The sequence below is a fragment of the Protomyctophum parallelum genome (genome assembly GCF_964188405.1).
Source record: "Protomyctophum parallelum genome assembly, chromosome: 5".
Classification (NCBI taxonomy): Eukaryota; Metazoa; Chordata; class Actinopteri; order Myctophiformes; family Myctophidae; genus Protomyctophum; species Protomyctophum parallelum.
In genome coordinates this window covers 4,282,499-4,306,871 of record NC_139702.1, presented here as the reverse complement: position 1 = coordinate 4,306,871, position 24,373 = coordinate 4,282,499, and the positions used below count along the sequence as shown (strand labels likewise).

The 24,373-nt window shown below is 46.1% G+C and overlaps 1 protein-coding gene across 1 annotated transcript in view; it reads right to left on the bottom strand.

Moving 5' to 3' along the window:
- LOC310859207 (protein ELFN1-like) overlaps positions 1-20,669 on the bottom strand; it is a gene marked incomplete at both ends in the record, with an annotated part of 28,422 nt that extends 7,753 nt beyond the window's left edge. The window contains 7 exons of the mRNA XM_083765608.1: positions 7,094-7,304; positions 8,470-8,633; positions 10,855-11,142; positions 12,519-12,666; positions 14,251-14,417; positions 19,974-20,127; positions 20,434-20,669. Of these exons, the coding sequence (XP_083621734.1) occupies positions 7,094-7,304; positions 8,470-8,633; positions 10,855-11,142; positions 12,519-12,666; positions 14,251-14,417; positions 19,974-20,127; positions 20,434-20,669 (1,368 nt within the window). The remainder of the gene's footprint in view (positions 1-7,093; positions 7,305-8,469; positions 8,634-10,854; positions 11,143-12,518; positions 12,667-14,250; positions 14,418-19,973; positions 20,128-20,433) is intronic.
- Positions 20,670-24,373: the final 3,704 nt, after the last annotated feature.

The window sequence follows — 24,373 nt, the reverse complement described above, 5'->3', positions numbered from 1 at the left end:
TACTGTATGTGTCTATGAGGTGACAGTACTTCAGTAGACACCCTGGAGTCTACTGTATGTGTCTATAGAGGTGACAATACTTCAGTAGACACCCTGGAGTCTACTGTATGTGTCTATGAGGTGACAGTACTTCAGTAGACACCCTGGAGTCTACTGTATGTGTCTATGAGGTGACAGTACTTCATTAGACACCCTGGAGTCTACTGTATGTGTCTATGAGGTGACAGTACTTCAGTAGACACCCTGGAGTCTACTGTATGTGTCTATGAGGTGACAATACTTCAGTAGACACCCTGGAGTCTACTGTATGTGTCTATGAGGTGACAATACTTCAGTAGACACCCTGGAGTCGTTTTTATATGCAATGGTGCATTAACTTTGTATTTAGGGTTTCTTCCTGGAGGCTGAACCCTTGACAGTCAAACGGGCCAATGACATTTAAACAGTAATATAGTGACATCACACTATCAGCCCCTCCCCTAAGCTGTGGGTGCGGCTGTGGGTGCAACGCAATGCACGCAACGTGCATTGCGTTGCAATATGCAAACTAATGAAGAACATAAGCATGAAGACATCCATGTGGATTTCTACTCACCAACATCAAAGAAAAAAACTGTAGCCCACAGATACTCCAGGTGTAACATTTTACGCCTTTTGAGAAAAGCCAGTTTTTTGCCCATAATTCCCAGTAGGATGAAGGTAAACACTTGAAACTTTCTGGGCAAGTAGAGTACGATGTGGTAAACATACTGACGCCATGGGGTCATGGTGGGCAAGTAGAGTACGATGTGGTAAACATACTGCCGCCATGGGGTCATGGTGGCGTTGACCGATAGAGTACGATGTGGTAAACATACTGACGCCATGGGGTCATGGTGGCGTTGACCGATAGAGTACGATGTGGTAAACATACTGACGCCATGGGGTCATGGTGGCGTTGACCGATAGAGTACGATGTGGTAAACATACTGACGCCATGGGGTCATGGTGGCGTTGACCGATAGAGTACGATGTGGTAAACATACTGACGCCATGGGGTCATGGTGGCGTTGACCGATAGAGTACGATGTGGTAAACATACTGACGCCATGGGGTCATGGTGGCGTTGACCGATAGAGTACGATGTGGTAAACATACTGACGCCATGGGGTCATGGTGGCGTTGACCGATAGAGTACGATGTGGTAAACATACTGACGCCATGGGGTCATGGTGGCGTTGACCGATAGAGTACGATGTGGTAAACATACTGACGCCATGGGGTCATGGTGGCGTTGACCGATAGAGTACGATGTGGTAAACATACTGACGCCATGGGGTCATGGTGGCGTAGACCGATAGAGTACGATGTGGTAAACATACTGACGCCATGGGGTCATGGTGGCGTTGACCGATAGAGTACGATGTGGTAAACATACTGACGCCATGGGGTCATGGTGGCGTTGACCGATCAAGAGATAACGTGCATGTTACAACCATGACGTGGTACAACCTTGGCCGCTCTCCGCTACTCAATGAACTGGTGGGCGTGTCCACATAAAAGCATGATTTTAACAAATACTGTACACTTTTTGGAAAAAAGTTCTTCCTCCTTATATTATAATAATACCTGATGATCATGTTTTAGGGTGGAAGAAAAATCGTGGTACTCCATCTTTAAATGTTTTGAAATTATACTAATTAAAAAGAAAATGTAGGAAACAAATAAATAAATAAAGGGATAAATGGGTCCCGACCCAGTGTCTGTGGAAACAGTGATATATAGTGTATATATAGTGTTTTAGTTGTTAACGTTAGTTCAACTTAGAGCTGTAATGCTCCATCATCCGTCTGCTCCAATCAGATCTGCGTTACCTTGTCCGCACCCCTTTATAAACGGTCCTCACTTCCCTTCGCTCATCTGTGCTTCCGTTCAGGTAGCACACAGACACGTTCGAGAGCTCACAGCTCACCTTCTTCATTCGTCATTTCCATCCAAGTTCAAGAGTCAACAAACTCCTCCACGGCCGCAGCTTTCATCCCAGGACACACCGTCGGGTGTTTCGCCAGCGTCCCAGGCCCTGCATGCCTCCATCAGATACAGTATCATTCTAATTGCTCGTCACTGCTATTTATCCACCTGAATGGTTCAACCTTCAAAACAAACGTAACTGCTAACAGCCTAATTTCGATTCCGTTCCGATGCTGCCTCCGCACTAGCCACTTTTTACCCTGCTTGCTTGCTGCTGCTCAGTGCTTTGTATGTCGTGCGTTGCCGTTACAAGGCTGCTTATGCTGTATAGTGTATACTGCTGCTAATGCCTCATGCCACCAGTCTCGCACTGCTTCAGGTGGCGTCTGGGCGATCATGCATTAAACGTTGCTTTCACGGCAGTAAGCTACCGGTCATCCTGTGAACGTAGCATAGATCAGGCTGCAGGTCTAAAATCATACACGGCGTTTTAGTTCGTCCACAGTGTAGAGTGGCGACACGCTTTGTCTAGTTCCAAACTTTGTTCCTTGGCGGAACTTTCCCCCGAGATAGAACGAGCACTTCCGCATTCCATTGTTGCCACGAGAGTCAACACTAGTGTAGGCTCGAGGATCGTTTGCTTTTGCCTGAAGGCTGGCGTGCTTTGATGACGCAGTGTTGTGATGCGCCAGTGTTGGCTGTGATGAGCTGTTGGATGGAATAATAATAAACGGAGCGACCGGTGGCGTTCCAATGATAAACTCCTCGTCATCTATCCTTATAAAGAGAGTCTAAAGCCTGCTTTTTCTTCTAGCTGCGGCCGGCGCTACACTAGCGTCACCACTATCGTATCTTAGACTCCTAGACTACTCTGAGCATGTCCGGTGCCGTCAGGTTGCCACGTCCGCTCATTATAAGCGTCTCAGGCTTGTTTTATTTAATCACTTACCAGGTGGACGCCGTTGTTTAAACCCACGGTTCATTCGAAGCACCCTCAGTGTTACATGTTGGTAAATTATCTGACGCTGTCGGATCGTTTTCATAATGATTCAAGTTAGTTTTCGTGACTTGTTTTTGCGGACCTGGCGCTTGTCTCCTCCAACATGGCAACTCGGTGCCCCATTCATTCATGCCCTGGCAATCTACTAGTGCTCCAGATTCTTTCTTCAATCATGTGGATTGTGATGAGATGTTGAGCGTAATCGTAGGAAAAAGAAAAAGAGAGAAGAGAGAAAGGGAGAAAGAGAAAAAAGAGAAGGAGGAGGAAAAGAAACAAAGTAAAAAGAGGAGAAGAAGAGAGAAAAGAGAGGCGTGCGTGTGTCAGTGTGAACACGTTCAAATAGCTGATCTACAAGCCGTGAGCTTCACAGGTCGGAGCTCCCACTATCAGCTCAATAAGTCACATTTTGCTGTGGTTTATTCCCGGGTTTTCATTCCATGTCTAACCCCCTGATCGACGTTAGACCCTCAAGAACGCTCCATTATTACTTGTCAATGAAGGGAAAATGCTTGCCATATTGTCCCTCTTTACGCCACTCTGTTCCTATCATTCACGGCATTTAATGTTCATGCCGGCACCGCTCGTTCACTTGACCTTTCACCACCTAGTTAATTGAGCTAGCCCCCTTTTCACCAGCACCCCTCATTTCTCACAGTTGTGATTATCACATTGCGTTTGCTCAGGAATCGGCTCAAGTGCGCGGATCGGCTTCCCGCTGTCCCCCTAAATCGTTCATTTATACATAGTATAGTGCAAACATACAAATGGCTTGTCTTCAGGGCGGCCGTGTTCCATCTGGTATTCCTCTCCTTTCACAGCAAATCTCAAATCTGCTGCCGCGTTTGCACATTGTCGTACCTCGCCCAGCAGATATGGGAGTTTTCGCCACGGGTCACGTTCTCAATCTCCAGTTGTAATCCGTGGGAAGTACGTGTCTCTGATGTCTCGGTTCAACACATGGTTAGAAAGCGTAGCTCGCTTTCCACTTCATTCACGCGCAGTGGGCGCATAGTCTGTCTTCTCTCAGGATTCAGGTCCGCCTATGTCGACCTTCTCGATGGCGAGACCGTGCTCACCGAGCCGTACCTAATTAAGATTTTCTCTGTTACTCACCCGTCAACTGCATTGTTTCTCCCGTCAATTAAGTCTTAAATATTCTACTCTCACTCCAACTGCCACGTCGGTCCGACCATACTAACTCCATGCTTGTGCCCCTCCTGTCCAGCTACCTGCTCGGCGATCATCAGGGAAACGAGCACTGTTCACGCATGCCTGGAAGGCCAGGTTCCCGGCTAGGCCTCAACACGGACCCCCACCGAGCTGAACTCGTCAGCCATCCACCGCAGCCTAATCCCATCAGCAGCCACGCACTGCAGCAGCCAAACCCAGCCGGCAGCCATGCACTGCAACAGCTAAACTCAGTCGGCAGCCACGCACTGCAACAGCTAAACTCTCTGGCAGCCATGCACTGCACCAGCTAAGCTCGACAGCCACGCACCGCAACGTCTCAACTGCGCCGTAATGTCTAAACTCATAGGTAACCACCCACTCAACGTCTCAAACCACTCACCTCAACCCAATTCCGAGCGGGAACCCCTATCGGTATCTTACCCCCTCAGGCCGGGAACCCATACAGTACGTACAGTATTCAAATGTAAAATTTCGATGCTGCTTTATAAATATTTGAAGTTTTTCAGAAACCTTAGGTCAGGATTCAGAGGCGTTTTTAGAATCCGCCTTAGGCCTAAATGGATTAAGCCATAACCTATTCACAGCCTCCGTTGCTCGGAGAGCTCAGGCCACCGTGCTACGCTCCCACTTCAGTTTTGGGGGGGAATTCCAAGCGGAATAGTTTCCCGCAGTCGGCCATATCACTATTAATAATTTCGGTTCCACGTCCACTGCGTCAGCCATAGCCCAAGAACCTATGTTCGTCAAACCCTTCCCCTCGGGTCTGCCGCGTTCGTCAAACATCACGACGCCCAGTTTTCGCTCGATGCCCAGAGATCCATGGCGTCTACTAGTCCGGCACCGTGGTCAGGTACCTCTCCTCCGTGCTCCTCCCCCTCCACGTTAAGACCAGTTTCTTCCCTGCTACGGCGGAGACCGTCCTCCTCCTCGGCGTGAATGCCGGACACTTCCGCCCCACGGAAATCCCTGGACGGGTGCTGCACCAGGATGTCTCCGTGGTACTTGACATCAACCAGGATGAGCACATCACCAACGAGCATCCGTACGGGCCATTACCAAGTATAACAGAGAAGATAGCAGTGAGGAGACTAGCTGGTCACTGCCACCGCCATCGAGAACTCCCGGCCAAGGCCGCACCGCGGGAACCAACGCTGGGCGTCGATCGAGAGGACGTCCCACACCTTCCTAGGCAGACGCACTAAAGAAAGATACCGGTGCGGAAGCACGAAGGAGCTGGCCAGATGTACGAAGGACCGAGATGACCGGAGTCATCGTTGGAGGGCTCGTCTGAGGTCGTCGTAGAGAGTTCGCCTCCCATCTCCGCTCGCTGCTCCTAAGATGTGGTCTCCCTCCTGACCGCTATACTCCAGCCACTCCCTGAGAATCGGAGCCGCCACCACCGCTGCTGCCAGCGGCGTCTCCGTCCTGATCCTGCAAGCCTCGGGCCACTGGTCGTCCTCCGCCTTCTCCTCCTACGTCAGACCTTCCTCCGCCTCCGTGCTCGATGCCCAGAAGTCCATGGTGTCTTCCAGCGCGGTACCTACATTGACTGGTGGATGTGTCGGGTGGCGGGTACCTCCTCCTCTGCCCTCTTCTAAACATGTTCTCCCTCTCCAGGACGCCCACTCACTTCCTCCAAAACGACGGTCGACCCGTCCTCCGGCCACGCAGGCCTCCTCCGTCGGGAGTCTCCCTGTCCCGCCAGGCGAATCAAATTCTCACTCACTGCCCTCTGTCGAGAGGACGCCTGCTAATCAAATTCTCACTCACTGCCCTCTGTCGAGAGGACGCCTGCTAAACAATCATTCCATTCACGTTTCATTCATGCCACGCTAACCAACCTTACTCTCATCCCAAACAGACTCCGCCGGCAAACGATTTCCGGCCAACCATCCAGAGGCTCGCTAACCATCGGGCTGTTCGCCTACCAACCATACCTACTAACCATTCTCCCACAAGCCCCTTCCGCGAAGGCTCCCATGTCGGCGGCACCAGCCGTCGTGAGGCTCCAATGGCGCGGGGCCTTCCTCACTCTCCCACGGATCCCTTCTCGCTAAAGGCCCCGGCTCGTCGAGGGAATCTCCAACATCGTTTGTATAGTCCCTTCCAGGTAAACCTTAATTTACTCCTTCCTCCAGACGTTTGCACCATTCCTCCAGGCGCGCACTATTTAATTCCTTTTGGGGGGCAGGCTCAAGAGCCCCCCCTGCCTCCGCCAGGCAGGATCCGAACCGAGGCTCTGGTCCGTCCCCAGGGGGCCCACGCCAAAGCTCCTCCACTGTCTCCTCCTCATACTGTCATCATTCTGTTATCATTCTGTTATCATACTGTCAGTCACTTCTCTGTCCATTCACTCAATCCCAGCTCCATACTGTAATCAATTCATCTGCAATAAATCTCACCTCCAACCTCCACCCTCCGTCTTAAGTGTAAGCTCGTTAAGAGTTGAAGTTTTAGTTGTTAACGTTAGTTCAACTTAGAGCTGTAATGCTCCATCATCCGTCTGCTCCAATCAGATCTGCGTTACCTTGTCCGCACCCCTTTATAAACGGTCCTCACTTCCCTTCGCTCATCTGTGCTTCCGTTCAGGTACCCGCCACCTCCCCGACGACCGCCCAGCAGCAGGCTCCACCAGGTCGGCCCCAGGGGGGCAGGCTCAAGAGCCCCCCCTGCCTCCGCCAGGCAGGATCCGAACCGAGGCTCTGGTCCGTCCCCAGGGGGCCCACGCCAAAGCTCCTCCACTGTCTCCTCCTCATACTGTCATCATTCTGTTATCATTCTGTTATCATACTGTCAGTCACTTCTCTGTCCATTCACTCAATCCCAGCTCCATACTGTAATCAATTCATCTGCAATAAATCTCACCTCCAACCTCCACCCTCCGTCTTAAGTGTAAGCTCGTTAAGAGTTGAAGTATGTAGTGGAAAAGAAAAAACATATTTTCTTTTTTACCTTGGCCTCCATCATCCTCTTCTTCCTCAGGCAGTGGACCACCAGGCCGAGGAAGAGGAGCATGCCGAAGAGGCATCCCAGGATGGTCATGATGTGGTGTGTGGCTGACGACTCGCTGGGCTGCCGCTCGGGGTCGATCCGCCGGCCCGTGGAGATGGTCAGGCAGGTGTGGTTGAAGCGCAGTGAGTTGCGTATGGACGCCACGCAGTACCTGGAACAACATCCATGTTGTTGTTGTTGTTGTCAGGGCAGTAGACATGTAACGATAGGCTATATCGTATATCGCGATATATCGATATTATATCCCGACGATATGTATCGATTTATCCAAAAAAAAAACGATAAAAAAAAAAAAGAAAAACAAATTAGGGGGGGGGGGGGGCTAGTGTGTGATAAGAAATGTCAGCTGTAATCATATTCCATCATATTCACATGATTTGAGAGAAATGAGACAGTAGAGGCCTGGAGAGGGGAGCTGTATATGTGTCTGTGACTGTGCCCAGGTGATGGTCGTTATTGATGCTCATTAATACATCAATAAGGCAATTATCTTTGCCATGTATACTTAAATACAAATTGTGAAAAAAGCTTTGGGGGGGGGGGGGGGGAGATAAATCATTAAAAAAAAAAAATTGGTCATTTGTCTGGAAAATCATTTTGTTGAAAATATGGTGAAAAATCGTATGGTGAACCTCATATCGTGATACGTATCGTATCGTGAACCTCATATCGTGATACGTATCGTATCGTGAACCTCATATCGTGATACGTATCGTATCGTGAACCTCATATCGTGATACGTATCGTATCGTGAGTTGAGTGTATCGTTACATGCCTACAGGGCAGAAATCTTTTTGTAAATAAACCCTACTTGATCATAGTATAGCATCACACAAAAGCATCCAAAGTAGCAGATCTGCTACGGGGGTGTTTTTCTTTCATCCCGTTTAGAATAGCCTCCTGTTGAAAATTCAAACCAATGCATCTGGTCTGTCCGATGTGACTGTGAACCAAACCAATGCATCTGGTCTGTCCAATGTGACTGTGAACCAAACCAATGCATCTGGTCTGTCCGATGTGACTGTGACGTCAAACAAACAAACAAACCAATGCATCTGGTCTGTCCGATGTGACTGTGACGTCAAACAAACAAACAAACCAATGCATCTGGTCTGTCCGATGTGACTGTGACGTCAAACAAACAAACAAACCAATGCATCTGGTCTGTCCACTGTGACTGTGACGTCAAACAAACAAACAAACCAATGCATCTGGTCTGTCCACTGTGACTGTGACGTCAAACAAACAAACAAACCAATGCATCTGGTCTGTCCACTGTGACTGTGACGTCAAACAAACAAACAAACAGGGCGTACGTGTAGTCGGTGTGTGGCTTGAGGTTCTGCAGGTTGATGTCCTCCCTCTGGCTCTTCAGGTTCTGGATGTCGGTGAAGAAGCTGTTGTTGTAGAGGACCAGGATGTACATCTTGCGGTACGGGTGTGGGATCTGCACCGTGATCACAGCACTCGAGTGCAACACCTGCAACCATTTAAATGATTATAAACCCATTCTGACCTGAGATCAGATTCATACAAGGTTTCCGCTGGACACACACTGGTCTGATGAACCCATTCTGACCTGAGATCAGATTCTAAAAATGTCAGTAGCTCTTCGATTCTTCAAAAATAGCAGACCTACAAGCTCGTATCGCGCCACTCGGTGGCGCGATATGAGCTTGTAGATCTGCTATTTTTAAATAGCTAAAGCATAACATGATGCTGACACCAAAATGGGTGCCCGGTCAGAATGGGTTAAAAATAACCAATCAAATTGAACCATAGCATTCCTATTCTGATGAGAACTGTATAAATAGCAGATCTACAAGCTCACAATGCCTCGCGCTGTGAGCTTATATCTTATTTTCGGCAAAGCGGTTTGGTGTAGAGAGGGGAAACAATACAGAGTGAAATGTCAAGTTTACTAAGTACTGATGGTTTAAGACTAAGTGGTTCATGTCTGAAAATACACATTAGCATGAATTCAACATGCACTGATGAGTGTATGTTTCCCATCTATGGAAAGGGTTTAACCTGCAACACAAGTATAAGCTTGGCCTGAAGAACTTTGATTAATTTGACTAATTAAATAATTGATGAATAACTTTCAGCAGTTCCAGCTGTCAGTACTAATAGAGACATGCAAGGCAGCGTGTGTAATTGTGTATTCCCCCAGTCTGTCTGCCTCTGGAACTCTGCCAGTGATTCCACAAATGGCTGAATCAGTAGATATTATAAGCAAGATTGTAAAACATGTTTATTTTGCCTTGCTTATCTCAATGATTAATTTGATCAGCATTTTCCAGTTCCCTTTCTCTTAGGGACTGATCGTTATTTATCAAAAGTTAGTTGGTATGGTGCAAAAACGATTTATTTGAGCCTGCGAGGGGGGGGATATGTTTTTATTTTATTCTTTTGTTTTACTCCCCTATCTATATAAAGTTGTGGCGAGTGTACTTGGTATCTTCCATGTATGCGCAACTGTGCATGCAAATAGAACAGATCTACAAGCTAACAACGCGTTGCGTTGGTGCGTTGTTAGCTTGTAGATCTGTTCTACCACCAAAGGTCCCTCCCCCGGCCGCTGATATAGTTTGACTCTGACGTGTAGCCACTTCAAAACAGCGCTGGACAGATTGATTCTGCGTTCGTGACATTTCCAGTAGAATAATGGCCGAGCGAAAAAGCGATACATGTTTCAAGCTATGAACCACGATGTGCCAGCAGCAGCAGGCCGCTGAAAAGAGTCAACTAGTGCTGTCGCCTGTCGGTGTCAGCTAGAGAGGAGGAAGAGAGGAGGCTGCTGAGGATGGTGGTGGTGTGAAACAACCCAGTGCCGCTTCACAGAGTCAGGAGAATGTCAGACTGAGATGATAATAACAACAACAATAATAACAATAATGGCGGCACGGGCCCCCCATGAGGATTATGAAAACTATTGGTCCCTGGTCGTCGATATGGTGGCGGAGAAATGCGCATTCGAGACAGATTCTCATTCAGAATACGTCGGTAGGGTTGGTCTAAAAGCAGCTGTCATCATGTGGATCTTTGCGCACTCGCATTGCAATGTTGGATTGTTGGTGTGTGCCGTGCAGTAGCCTACTTGTGTTTTGGCCGCGGTGCCATGTAGGCTACTTTTCTCTGTGTGTGGTTGTAATAGACTAAAGATAAAGAAAGAGTTAAACTATTCTTACGCTATAGATCTCTTCAATCGCACAAAAAGTAAGTCTCATGTTGTGTTGTTCCTCCATGACATCCATCTTTAAAGGTTTTATGACATTCATTTTCATTTATTTTTCTTTTTCTTTTTTCTTTTAGGTTTTATGACCTCAATTACACCCAAAAAACCTGAACTTTGAACATTCAGTGGATTTTCTGTGGTCTGAAGTTTTCTTTGGGGTTTTTTGGGCCTTTTGAGCTACAATGAAAACAGGCAACACAGTGAAACAGTGACATCTGCTGGCAAATCCCATTGACATATATGGGATTTGCAGTAAGTGATGTCACTTACTGCCGGCAAATCAGAGCACCTGTTTGAGCCAGAAAACCCCAGATCACAGAAAATCTACTGAATGTTAAAAGTTCATGTTTTTTGGGTGCAATTGAGATTAGAAAACCTAAAAAAAAACAAGAACAATTCCAAAACCTTTTTTTTTAATGTCATAAAACCTTTAATAGAAAAAGTAATGGATTGAATAAAACACCTGTTTGAGCTTCATGGCCGGCTTGGTGTCGGTGAAGATGGGGCTCAGGCTGACGGGGTCCTCCGGTGACATTCCGGACGGGCAGTCGTCCAGGCCACATGGCGAGGCGAAGTCCGGCGGCGGCGTGGTGAAGTCGGACGGTCGGGCGATCACGAAGTACGGCGTGACGCTGCTGCCGTCGTCCGTGCACACGATGCTGAGCATGTGCAGAGCGTTGCGGTGAGCCGGCATGCGCGGGTTCTGACTCAGCAGGCTGTAGCCGGAGAAGCCCGCGGGCGAGTCGCACACCTGTTCCAAGAGGAAAATGTTGTTGGACAGACAGTGGACTGTCAAATACTGATTTATTATGTCATGATTGTATGGGTAACCAGTGGCGTGCACAGACATTTAGAGGGGCAGGTGCTCAAGTGAAAAAAGGGCACCTTGTGCAGCACATTTTAGCTATTGAAAAATAGCAGATCTACAAGCTCATAGCGCGCCACCGAGTGGCGCGCTACGAGCTTGTAGGTCTGCTATTTTATTTATTTATCGAAGAACCAGTGCACTGACATAGAAACATAGCTTTAGATTGTGGGGGCCTAAATAATATAGTAGAAGCGTTTTTTTATCAAGATTTGATCAATGTCACCGCATGGTCCACACACTACAAATTAAGAAAAAAATAAACCTTTTTTCTTTCTTCTTTTTTTTTTAAGAGCACATTGCCAAAAAGGGCTCTAGCACCCCCTAGTGTCTATCTGTGCACGCCACTGTGGGTAACAAAGGCTTATGCGCACCTGATAGGCTCAGAGACGGGTGCATAGGCAGGGCTCAAAGTATTTAAAAAACAAAATCACATAAAGTGCACAAAGACCTGCACACCGTCTTTATGTGCATTCGTTATAGTATGGGATACAATTGTGTTGCTGTCGGGCAGAATACCCCTTATCTCAATATTTAAACTTTTTGTGTTTTTTCGTACTCCACAAGATTGTACCAGATGGACCCGTGAAGGTGGCTTAGGTCGGGTCCATTTGTACAGATGATACTATAGTGTATAGATTGGGGGTCCCAGAGATCAAAATGATATCAAATGAGGGTCCGTAGCCAGCTGATGCACATCATAATGCGTGTCCTTGAAATGAAAACCTTTGATAATCACTAGCCGTAGCGATCTTCTCTTATGGGGGTTCCTTGTTGTCATACAGTATAGCCTATCTTTGCAAAATGGGTACATTTTTGTAAATGTTTGAGAAGCGCTAATGTAACAACTGAACATTTGTTCAAAGATTGTTGGACAACAACTTCAGAAACTTTATGCATCCACATATGATAACAGCATCCTAAGGTTAGCAAGGAATATCACCTCTAATACTAAGCATGTGATGTATGGAGAATATAGGTTGCTACCTTCAGGAAGGAGATATGGTGTACCAGCATACAATAAGGTCAGACTAAAGAGGTTCTTTGTCTACCAGTCGACCTTGAGGCTTAATCAGGAGATGTAGTAGCCACGGGATAATCTAAGCGGTGGATATTGCTCATGTCTTTATGTATGTAAATTGTCTTGTTATTTGTGTTTTGTTATGTGTTTCTGCATACTTGGCTGCTGTGTCGCAAGACAAATTTCAGTGTGAACTGACAATAAAGTACTATATCATATCATATCATATCATATCAGTCACCATGCGCTCGTTGGTGCGGTTGGGGAAGATGGAGAGCCAGCGCAGGAAGCCCAGCAGTTCACAGGAGCAGTTGAAGGGGTTGGTGTACAGCTCACACGTGGTCAGCTTACTGAGGCCTGAGAACAGACTGCCGTCCAGCACCTGGATCCTGGACGGGAGGCACAGAGAGTTAACCCATTCTGACCTGAGATCAGATTCATACGAGGTTTCCACTGGACACACACTGGTCTGATTAACCCATTCTGACCTGAGATCAGATTCATACGAGGTTTCCACTGGACACACACACTGGTCTGATGAACCCATTCTGACCTGAGATCAGATTCATACGAGGTTTCCACTGGACACACACTGGTCTGATTAACCCATTCTGACCTGAGATCAGATTCATACGAGGTTTCCACTGGACACACACTGGTCTGATTAACCCATTCTGACCTGAGATCAGATTCAAAAAATGTCAGTCGCTCTTCGATTTAAAAAAAATAGCAGATCTACAAGCTCATAGCGCGCCACAGAGTGGCGCGCTATGAGCTTGTATATCTGCTATTTTTAAATAGCTAAAGCATAACATAACACCAAAATGGGTTCCCGTTCAGAATGGGTTAAGTTGTTACCAAGGGGCGAACAGTGGTGGAAAGTAACTATAAATACATTTACTCAAGTATTATGTACATTACGTACATTTTTTTTTGTATTTCCAATTGTCAGTCACTTTTCCTTCTACTTCACCTCAGAGACAAATATTGTACTTTTCGGAAACCACCCGTATGAGTCTACAGACTGAGATGCAGAGTGAAAGACAGATCAGTCTGAGTTCCAGGCTATCACTCCACTATCATTTCAAAGAGAAATAAATGTACTTTTGAGTGACTGACTGCATGCACTAATATACTCTCTTTTATCGCGCATACGATGCATTGTGAGCCTGCAAATCAACAGTTAATTATAACTCTCATCTCTAACAGTAAACCTAAGATCTAAAATGTGTAATCCGGAGACCGGAGCCCATTCCCAACCTGAATGTTTTTCCCCAATTGTAAACATCGTTTTCTAAAACGGGTAGTCCCAATACTTCATTCTGATTGGCTGGTTACCGTCACGTGACCGGTGTAAATTTCACCGATAACCCACTCCTTCAATCACTTTGTATCATCCTGCAGCCTTGTAGCTGAACTGGGGAAGGGGAGCGCTTGATTGATTTACAAACACATGCCGTGCGGGCGTCTAAGCACCGCCCGGCTCATGTGACTGTGAATGTGTGGCTCCAGGCAGCCCCGTAAATACATCAAGCGCTATTCTCCCGTCACATAGGCTACTTGCGGAGCAAAACAAGGAAGTGTTTTGGCTCTGGGTCGCTCGCTCTGGTGGCGCAAAGCGTAGATACTTTTGTGAATTTAATAGTTTTATTAGGATAATATTGCTATTATGTTTGTAACCGTTTTAGAAAAGCAATAAGCCACTCGAGGCCCCAGCTTACCGGGTATTTTACACTGGCTGGGGGGTAGAAGACCCTCCGCTTCGCATCGGGTCCACCTACGCCCCCAGGCAGTGTAAAATACCCGGTAACCTGAGACCTCTCGTGGCTTATTGCTTAATTAATCCATAAAACAACCTTGTGAGGGCCAGGAAAATGGTCTTCCCAACGTCTATTCATCAAATCCTACTATGCTTGTGGTGGTATAAGTAGTAACACACGCACACACGCACGCATGCACGCATGCACGCGTACCGGTTCATGGAGAGGTCTATGTTCTCTATGTTGGGACACTCCCAGAAGGTGTTTGGCGTCACCGTCTCGATGAGGTTGGCCTGCAGGTAGAGATACTGCAGCTTCCCCAGGCCTCTCAGCATGCCCTCCGTCAAGTTCCGCAGCTTGTTGAAACCCATCTGGAGGACCTGGGGAGGCACAGAGACACAAGAGGGGAGATTAGCCCAAATCCCCTGCCACCAGCAGCAGGCCGACGAGAGAGAGAGAGAGAGAGGGAGAGGGAGAGAGAGGCCTAGAACAGAGCATCTCGTGGTTCTTGTCACTGTCAGGCAGAAAACTGTTATCTGCTCATCTCCATATTTGTTGTTTGTAAATATTAACACCCTACTGTACTTGATCATACTAGAGTGTCACACAGACAGAAGCATCAAAAGGAGCAGGTGTGCAAGCTGGAAATGCGGTGCGTAGCAGAACTTCATAAAGATCTGCTACTTATAACAGATTTACACCCGACAGAGATCTGCTACTTATAACAGATTTACACCCGGCAGAGACGATCTGCTACTTATAACAGATTTACACCCGACAGAGACGATCTGATCTGCTACTTATAACAGATTTACACCCGACAGAGACGATCTGATGATCTGCTACTTATAACAGATTTACACCCGGCAGAGACGATCTGCTACTTATAACAGATTTACACCCGACAGAGACGATCTGATCTGCTACTTATAACAGATTTACACCCAGCAGAGACGATCTGATCTGCTACTTATAACAGATTTACACCCGACAGAGACGATCTGATCTGCTACTTATAACAGATTTACACCCGGCAGAGATGATCTCCTGATCTGCTACTTATAACAGATTTACACCCGACAGAGTTACTTATGTAACTTAGATAGCATATGTGTCCCAGGCCAGTGATTTCAACCACAAGTCGGCACAGTTGATATACAGTTATAGATGAAAATACAATTCATTTCTTTTTTTGGTGGTTTTCGTTTTTAGCCACATTAACACAGTTGGAATGTTAAAGAATGTTTTTATTCCATCAGAAAGTCGTTTTAGTGTCATTAAGTCGTTGCAATTGCTTAAACAAGTCACTATGTCTAATGTTTTAACAATTGGGTTAAGCAATGCTAACCAATGCTAATCAGAAAATCAGCTTTCCTTTCAAAGTATGCAAATTCCGCAAAAAATTGTACACAATCGTTTTTGAAGATAATACTAGTCTTTTACTAACTGGCTAACATAAATAGAGTAGACATAGCACTCTATAGTGTATATATACTCATAGTTTCACTACATATCGATATTCCACTGTTAGTTTCTTACTGTACTGTAGCTTCATGATGACTATCTTGATGTATTTGATGTATTACCATGTTTTTGTTCTTGCTTACTGTAAATGGCTCTGGATTAGGAGCCAAATGCCAAATGCCTAAATTGTAACATAATTGTGTTGCTGCTAGGTGGAATCCTTGTCCAAAACTATTACCGGATAGGTACTTTTCAGGAAATGTAGTTACTCATTATAGTCACAATCTCTTGTTAATACTTTACATTGGTTAAATATTTATAAAACCCCACAAGCTTATTTTTTATTGATTTATCTTAAATGGCAAATCTTCAGACTAGAGGCTCCCATGAATTCCAATTATTTTTCCTGACACTGTACGACGAAGTAGGGCATTACACATTATGTCAACATTAAACATTGAAATATGGACATACAAGGTTTCCGCCTGACAGCGACTATAATCGTCTGTGTCAGGTGTAAACCTCATCATGTCCAGAACTTGTACTTTTCAGGATTCTAATTCAAATGCAGCCAAAGTAGCAGAGCTATAAAAGCGACGTGTTTCGAGCTTGTGGATCTGCTTCTTTTGATACTTTTGTGTGACATTGTAGTATGATCAAGTATGGCATTAATTCACAAACGAAAAACACCAACAGTTTGCATTTATGGAGATAAGAGTTTTCTTCCCGACAGTGAAGCTGTATTTGTGTCACGGACCGGTACGCTCCTCTGCCCTTGGACTTTGTCTGTGTTCTGGGACTTATTACTTGTATTTGTGTTCTGTACCTTATTTTGTAATAGTGTTCTGTGATTTCCTGCCTTGTTTGCTGTCTCCTGCCTTGTCTCACCCCCCTGTATTAGTGTAACCCTAGCCACCTGTGTCCTGTTGCCTGTTAGCCTATCCCAGTGTTGATTGTGTGTTTCAGTTCACCTGTGTGTAGTTAGTCTTGTCTATTTATATGCCCGTGTTTACAGTTCCTTGTCAGTTCGTCGTCGTGAATGATGTGGTCAGTTCCTTGTGTTTCCCTAGTTAGTTATTCCAAGTCCTAGTTATGTCCTAGTTATTCCAAGTTGAATTCACTCCTCTGCCTGTGCCTGGTTCGTCCTACACCTCCAGAACCACATCGTGACAATTTGCATGTCTTGCTTAAGTAAAAGTATTGTTACTGCAATAAAAGTACTAATCAAAATGTACATAAAATACCAAAATAAAAAGTATTCATTATGCAGAATGCATCGTTTCAAGTTTTCAAATTTAAAAAAATAATCTTTTGAAATTGTGAAAATCTTTTGAAAATCTGCTATTTTCAAATGGCCGAAATGAGCACTAAAGTGGTTAATGTATGTATAATAAAATAATCCAAATCCCCAAAGAAACTATATTAACTAAAGTTTTCAAATAACTGTAGTGGAGTAAAAGTACAATATTTGCCTCCTAAATGTAGTAGTGGTAGTAAAGTACAAATACAAAGTTGTACTTGAATACAGTAAAGTAAATGTTGCTGCTGAGATGTGTGCTTGTCCCTCCTGTGGTTGGAGACTGGGCTGTGTGACAGACTGCCAGCTCATTATAGCTGCGTTCAGCCCAGCATGGGGAGAGCCACTGTTTTGCCTGATCGTGTCCGCAGGCAAAGTTAGACTTTCAGCGACAACACCGGCATAACCAAGCATGCATTTTAGCTTACGTTAAGCAGAGACTTGCCTGTCTCTCATGCCCGTGTTATATGGGTATAATATTGTTGCTGTCGGTGGAAACAGTTCCTTTTTTATTATCTTTCCTTTGGCTGCGTTGCTGCCCCAACCCTGTGGAATGCCACCCTCCAAACCTTCAGAAGAAATCTCTTTCACCGTCCCTTCATTATGGCATTCCATCCTGTCTCACCATTCCACTGTTATTGTTGTCTCCACCAGGCCGAAGGCATGGGGAGAGAGTATGTTTTGCACTCTGTCCGTGTGTGAGTCCGCGCGCACGCGCGCGCGCGTGTGTTTGTGTGTGTGTGTGTGTGTGTGTGTGTGCGTCCGTCCGTCTGTTACCGGCTAATCTCCGGCATCGTTAACCCGGTCGGTGCCAAATTTTGCACACACACTCTCTGGATGCCAACGATTCCCCAAATTGTCCAGAACGGCCTGTTATAGCGCCACCAGGGGGCCGACTTTTGAAAAACGCATTGTTTGATATTACAGATTCTGTCCAAACATCCCACGAATCGTTTCATGTGTTCCAGACGGATCTGTCCGGTATTACATATTCCATCCTAATTGGCTAACATTGGCTTTCAAAGTTTGCAGGATTGGACCGTTTTGAACAAAAAGCCTCAAATCATGAACGCAGCAGTGCATTTTACGTGAAAAATCATGAACGCAGCAGTGCATTTTACGTGAAAAATCATGAACGCAGCAGTGCATTTTACGTGAAATCTTTCACAGACTTTTCTACTAGGCTGAGGAATATATCACACTCTTTCCACATTGCCCTGTTATAGCGCCACCAACAGGTGGCTTTTTGCAAAACAAAATGCCTCAAATCATCCAATTGCTATCAAAGGCGTAAGAAGAAATGGCATTGGCCTATTATAGCGCCACCAGGAGGCCACAACCTGACCTGCCCTGGTGGAGACCTGTCCTATTATAGCGCCACCAGGAGGCCACAACCTGACCTGCCCTGGTGGAGACCTGTCCTATTATAGCGCCACCAGGAGGCCACAACCTGACCTGCCCTGGTGGAGACCTGTCCTATTATAGCGCCACCAGGAGGCCACAACCTGACCTGCCCTGGTGGAGACCTGTCCTATTATAGCGCCACCAGGAGGCCACAACCTGACCTGCCCTGGTGGAGACCTGTCCTATTATAGCGCCACCAGGAGGCCACAACCTGACCTGCCCTGATGGAGACCTGGCCTATTATAGCGCCACCAGGAGGCCACAACACAACCTGACCTGCCCTGGTGGAGACCTGTGCCCCGAGGGGCACTTCATCTAGTTTTTATTGATTTTCTCTTTGGGTGTAACTTGAGATTGTATTATTAATGTAATTAGTATTATTATTAAAAAAAAAACATTTGAAATAGATGCAGTACTGTACATTTGTGCTACTGGATCTTGATCTTTGATCTGTCTGCCCCGACAGCAACGATATCCATTTATTAAATATCTATATTGTATTACGAGACTATGTTGTCTGCAGGATTTCGGTCATAGTAATATTGTGACTATAGTGTGTGTGTGTGTGTGCGTGTGCGTGTGCGTGTGCGTGTGCGTGTGCGCGTGCGCGTGTGCGTGTGCGTGTGCGTGTGTGTGTGTGTGTGTGTGTGTGTGTGTGTGTGTGTGCCATCACTGGCTTGCATGGATAATTGTGCTAAGAAAGGCTTCAGGTGTGAGTGCGTGCATTGCATACATAGTTGCATACCTGTACATACTGCGGATGCGGATAAGGGTGTGTGTGTGTGTGTGTGTGTGTGTGTGTGTGTGTGTGTGTGTGTGTGTTTTCCCACAATAAGACACATTCTCACTCCCGAGACGGGAAACGGGAGTCTTCTTGGCAAAGCTCGGCGACTCACTGGCCTGACGGATCACTGGCCTGACGGATCACTGGCCTGACGGATCACTGGCCTGACGGATCACTGGCCTGACGGATCACTGGCCTGATGGATCACTGGCCTGATGGATCACTGGCCGGTGCCTCTAATCATGGCTCAAGTCCACTTCAGGCTCCGCCATACAGACAGTGTTGCATTGGACATTGCACTGGGTACCACGCCGTCCACCCAAACGATGTCCAGGAGCACACGCATCATGACGCACGCACATGCATCGATTAAAAACATCCTTAAGTTCACACCTTAAAATAGTTTACAAAGGCTGCCGAGTGCTGTCACACGTCACACCAGCGCTATAGCGCAAATTAACATATAGGAATGAACCTGGCATTCCAAAGTCCGCTATTCAGACGCATCGCCATTCCGACGCATCGCCATTCCGACTCGCCACATTAGGTCTTAGTCCGACACCCTACCTCAAACCCTAACCGTACGCGGAACCACAGTCTTAACCGGCCACGCATGTTGTCGGACTGTTATGAGACTGTTATGACCTGTGGGAGGTGTTAAGTGATCAACGCGCACGCGCATCACAATAGAGCGTACCACCAGAGATCAAATCACCAATGCCACACTGGGCGGCATGGCTCGTTTGGTCACATTTAGCACTTGTCATTTGTCATAAGAGTGTGTAAAAGACAGTGGTATGCGTGCCATCACTCGCCTGCAGGTTGAACTGAGCGGAGAAGGCTCCATCCTCTACGTACCTGCAGGTTGAACTGAGCGGAGAAGGCTCCATCCTCTACGTACCTGCAGGTTGAACTGAGCGGAGAAGGCTCCGTCCTCTACGTACCTGCAGGTTGAACTGAGCGGAGAAGGCTCCATCCTCTACGTACCTGCAGGTTGAACTGAGCGGAGAAGGCTCCGTCCTCTACGTAGCTGATGTCGTTCTTGGTGAGGTTCAGGTACGTGAGGTTCCCGAAGCGACTCAGAGACGAGTAGTGAACGGACCGGATCTTGTTCTCGTTCAGCCTCAGATCCACGATGGTGCTGTGGAGCACACGACACACACAGCATGGTTTGATATTGGTTCATGCTGCAGATGGCCTTACCTGTTAATATGAGCAGGGATAGCTCCATAGGGAGGCTGGTTCATGCTGCAGATGGCCTTACCTGTTAATATGAGCAGGGATAGCTCCATAGGGAGGCTGGTTCATGCTGCAGATGGCCTTACCTGTTAATATGAGCAGGGATAGCTCCATAGGGAGGCTGGTTCATGCTGCAGATGGCCTTACCTGTTAATATGAGCAGGGATAGCTCCATAGGGAGGCTGGTTCATGCTGCAGATGGCCTTACCTGTTAATATGAGCAGGGATAGCTTCATAGGGAGGCTGGTTCATGCTGCAGATGGCCAGCCACACAAAGCCCTTCTCCCCCTCAATGAGCCAGCAGTCCGCCGTCACCATCGGCAGCCGCATGATAGACAGCAGGGCCAGCCAATAGAGGATGGAGCCCGCCGTGCACACCGCCAGCGAGGGCGAAGAAGAAGACGCTCCTCCCGCCGCCGCGTGGGATGCCTTTCCGATATCCATTGGGAGGGAAGGACGTTTTGTTTTGGCACTTCTGACCTTTCAGAAAGGCGGGCGAGGTCCCATGAGAGCGAGGAGGCGAGAGAGGAGGGAGGCGCGAGGCTTTGTTTCTATGTGAGGAGTAGTTTGGAGGAATCTTCTATGCTCTGCTGTGGATGTACGCGGGCACCGTGGACATGGAGAGTGTGTGGATGACAGCTGCACTGCCTGTTATACCTACAGTACATAAATAAAGTATCACATTTAACATGGACATGGAGAGTGTGTGGATGAGAGCTGCACTGCCTGTTATACCTACAGTACATAAATAAAGTATCACATTTAAAACCAGATAACAGAGGAGAGCTGGGGCACTCTTCCTCATTGGCAACGTGTGTTTGGCTGAAGAGGAGCAGGCTGTTTAATTATCCGGGGGGAGGGTTTCGCCGGGGGTCACGATTGGTCTGTTATTGGCTAAAGAGGAGCAGGCTGTTTAATTATGCGGTGGGAGGGTTTCGCAGGCGGTCACGATTGGTCTGTTATTGGCAAATGACACTCCGTCCCTCCGGCCGGTTGCCAGGCTGGCTGCGACTCATGTCCGGTTTTGCCATCTGCGTCTCTGATTGGACGGACACCGTGGGTCTTTCTTCCTCATTGCTCTTGATCTTGGTGTGAAAACCGGTCACTGGAAAGAGAGAGACACACACACACACACACACACACACACACACACACACACACACACACACACACACACACACACACACACACACACACACATTTGTATTCATTTACTTGCGGGGACATCAACATTTTAGGACGCCAATGTTATGATTGTCACCTTTTTGCCCAGTTCACATAAGTCATTTCTCTATGGAGGATAAGGTCATAGGTCATCTTAAAAGCGTTGTGGTCCAAAACAAGCTGTCTCAGCGTTATTGTCATGTCTCTGTGACAGTCAGTCACTCATATATGATACAGTCTGTTTGTGACAGTCAGTCACTCATATATGATACAGTCTGTTTGTGACAGTCAGTCACTCATATATGATACAGTCTGTTTGTGACAGTCAGTCACTCATATATGATACAGTCTGTTTGTGACAGTCAGTCACTCATATATGATACAGTCTGTTTGTGACAGTCAGTCACTCATATATGATACAGTCTGTTTGTGACAGTCAGTCACTCATATATGATACAGTCTGTTTGTGACAGTCAGTCACTCATATATGATACAGTCTGTTTGTGACAGTCAGTCACTCATATATGATACAGTCTGTTTGTGACAGTCAGTCACTCATATATGATACAGTCTGTTTCTTTGTGACAGTCAGTCACTCATATATGATACAGTCTGTTTGTGACAGTCAGTCACTCATATATGATACAGTCTGTTTGTGACAGTCAGTCACTCATATATGATACAGTCTGTTTGTGACAGTCAGTCACTCATATATGATACAGTCTGTTTGTGACAGTCAGTCACTCATATATGATACAGTCTGTTTGTGACAGTCAGTCACTCATATATGATACAGTCTGTTTGTGACAGTCAGTCACTCATATATGATACAGTCTGTTTGTGACAGTCAGTCACTCATATATGATATATGATACAGTCTGTTTGTGACAGTCAGTCACTCATATATGATACAGTCTGTTTGTGACAGTCAGTCACTCATATATGATACAGTCTGTTTGTGACAGTCAGTCACTCATATATGATACAGTCTGTTTGTGACAGTCAGTCACTCATATATGATACAGTCTGTTTGTGACAGTCAGTCACTCATACAGTCTGTATCGTTTGTGACAGTCAGTCACTCATATATGATACAGTCTGTTTCTTTGTGACAGTCAGTCACTCATATATATGATACAGTCTGTTTCTAGCGGAAATGTAGCGATAATATGTACATGAACCCTCTACCGATATTGATGTCAGACTTCGGTGCTCTATTATAAATTTATAATTGTTGCAACAATATTATGAAGACAGACACATTTTTGGGTCAAAACTACAAACCAACCCTCAGAGGATCCTGCCTGTCTTATAATAATAATAATAATAATAAACTTTATTTATATAGCACCTTTCATACATAATTTTTGTGTCCTGCCCTGTGATTGTGAAGCACTTTGAGCTGCATTTATGTATGAAAGGTGCTATACAAATAAAGTGTATTATTATTATTATTATATGATCATTTCTTTGTCAGAGCTCTGTTATCTGAATGGTCCCTCGGTTATAGACCCTTGTACTGGAGAAGTATAGTAGGCTACTCTTCGACGCGCAGCAGCAGAGAGAGGAGCACAGCTGACAGCAATCAGATTAGTTAGGGAGGGAATTAAGCTCATAACTGGGATTGAGCATTTGGTTTATATTTCTTTAAAAATAATCATAACTCTTGACAGGAATGTGCTGGAGAATAACTTTTTTTTGGACAGACTCGTACATTGATGCTCTACAAGTGGGGGGCCGGATTAAATCATCTTGCGGGCCGTATGTTTGACATGGCTGAAGTAGACGCTCCAGTGAATTGGCAGACACTCCCTAACCAGGCTTCAAGCGCGCTCTTTAAAACCCTCCGGTAGCCACGCCCCCTCCACACACACACACACACACACACACACACACACGGGCTGCAAACTTATGTTTGTTATAGTAAACAGAGTGAAAAATATAAACAACTTATAATGTAACTTTGCACTCCATGAAGTGGAGTAGTCTGGCGTGTTAGGAGGTGAAAACTGCTCAGTCACAACAGTGTGAGACAGCTTGAAAGAGAAGTTGTCTTCCTTCATAACAACAAACTGGTGGATTTGTTTTCATTCTGCAGGTGAGTTAGCTACCTATGCTAAGTGAGCATTAACGTGCATGGATGCGTGCGTTTGTGTGTGTGCGTGTGTGTGTGTGTGTGTGTGTGTGTGTGTGTGTGTGTGTGTGTGTGTGTGTGTGTGTGTGTGTGTGTGTGTGTGTGAGAGAGAGAAAGAGAAAGAGACAGAGAGATAGATAGATAAGGGGGGGGGGGGGTGAAATAAACAAACAAAGGTGCTTGAAGTGATGTGTGCACAAAGTGTTACCTGAATTGCACACAAACCTGAGTTAGCTACCTATGCTAAGCATTAAGTGTGTGTGTGCGCTGTGCGAGAGAGGGGGACTGGAGGTTGAAATGAAGAAAACAAAACAAAACGGGTGCATTAAGTGCTGTATGTGTGCATATACATGAATAGAATAAATATATACAGACACAATGTTTTGTTTGGGGTGTCACAGCACCAAAACAATCTTCTTAACTGTTTACCAATGATGGTTTAAAGTGGCCGCAATTTGCAACTCTAGATTTTTTTATAATGGGATGAATCTAGCCCCTTTCGGGACCCTCCATAAAGCTTTTCTGAAATTTGGATGAGTTTTATGTAGGGTCACTGCTCATAACTATATTTTCGTATGGGAATTCTGGAACGCGGACATAAATATTCTCTCTAAGATCATATCTGCAGCGTTTGACGGCCTTTTTTTGTTTGAGTTATTCTGAATTCGTGAACTATAAGTACCTATACAAACCGCTGCGAATATCTCCTGTGGCGCGGAAGCCGTTAAGTATTTTTAATCTTTGTTTGACCGATTTGATCGCTTTATTTCTTCTTGTTTGTTTACCGTTTATTGTACCGCCTCCCGGTGTGCGGTTGGCTTGTGCGGCTACGTCCCTGCCTCTGATCTGC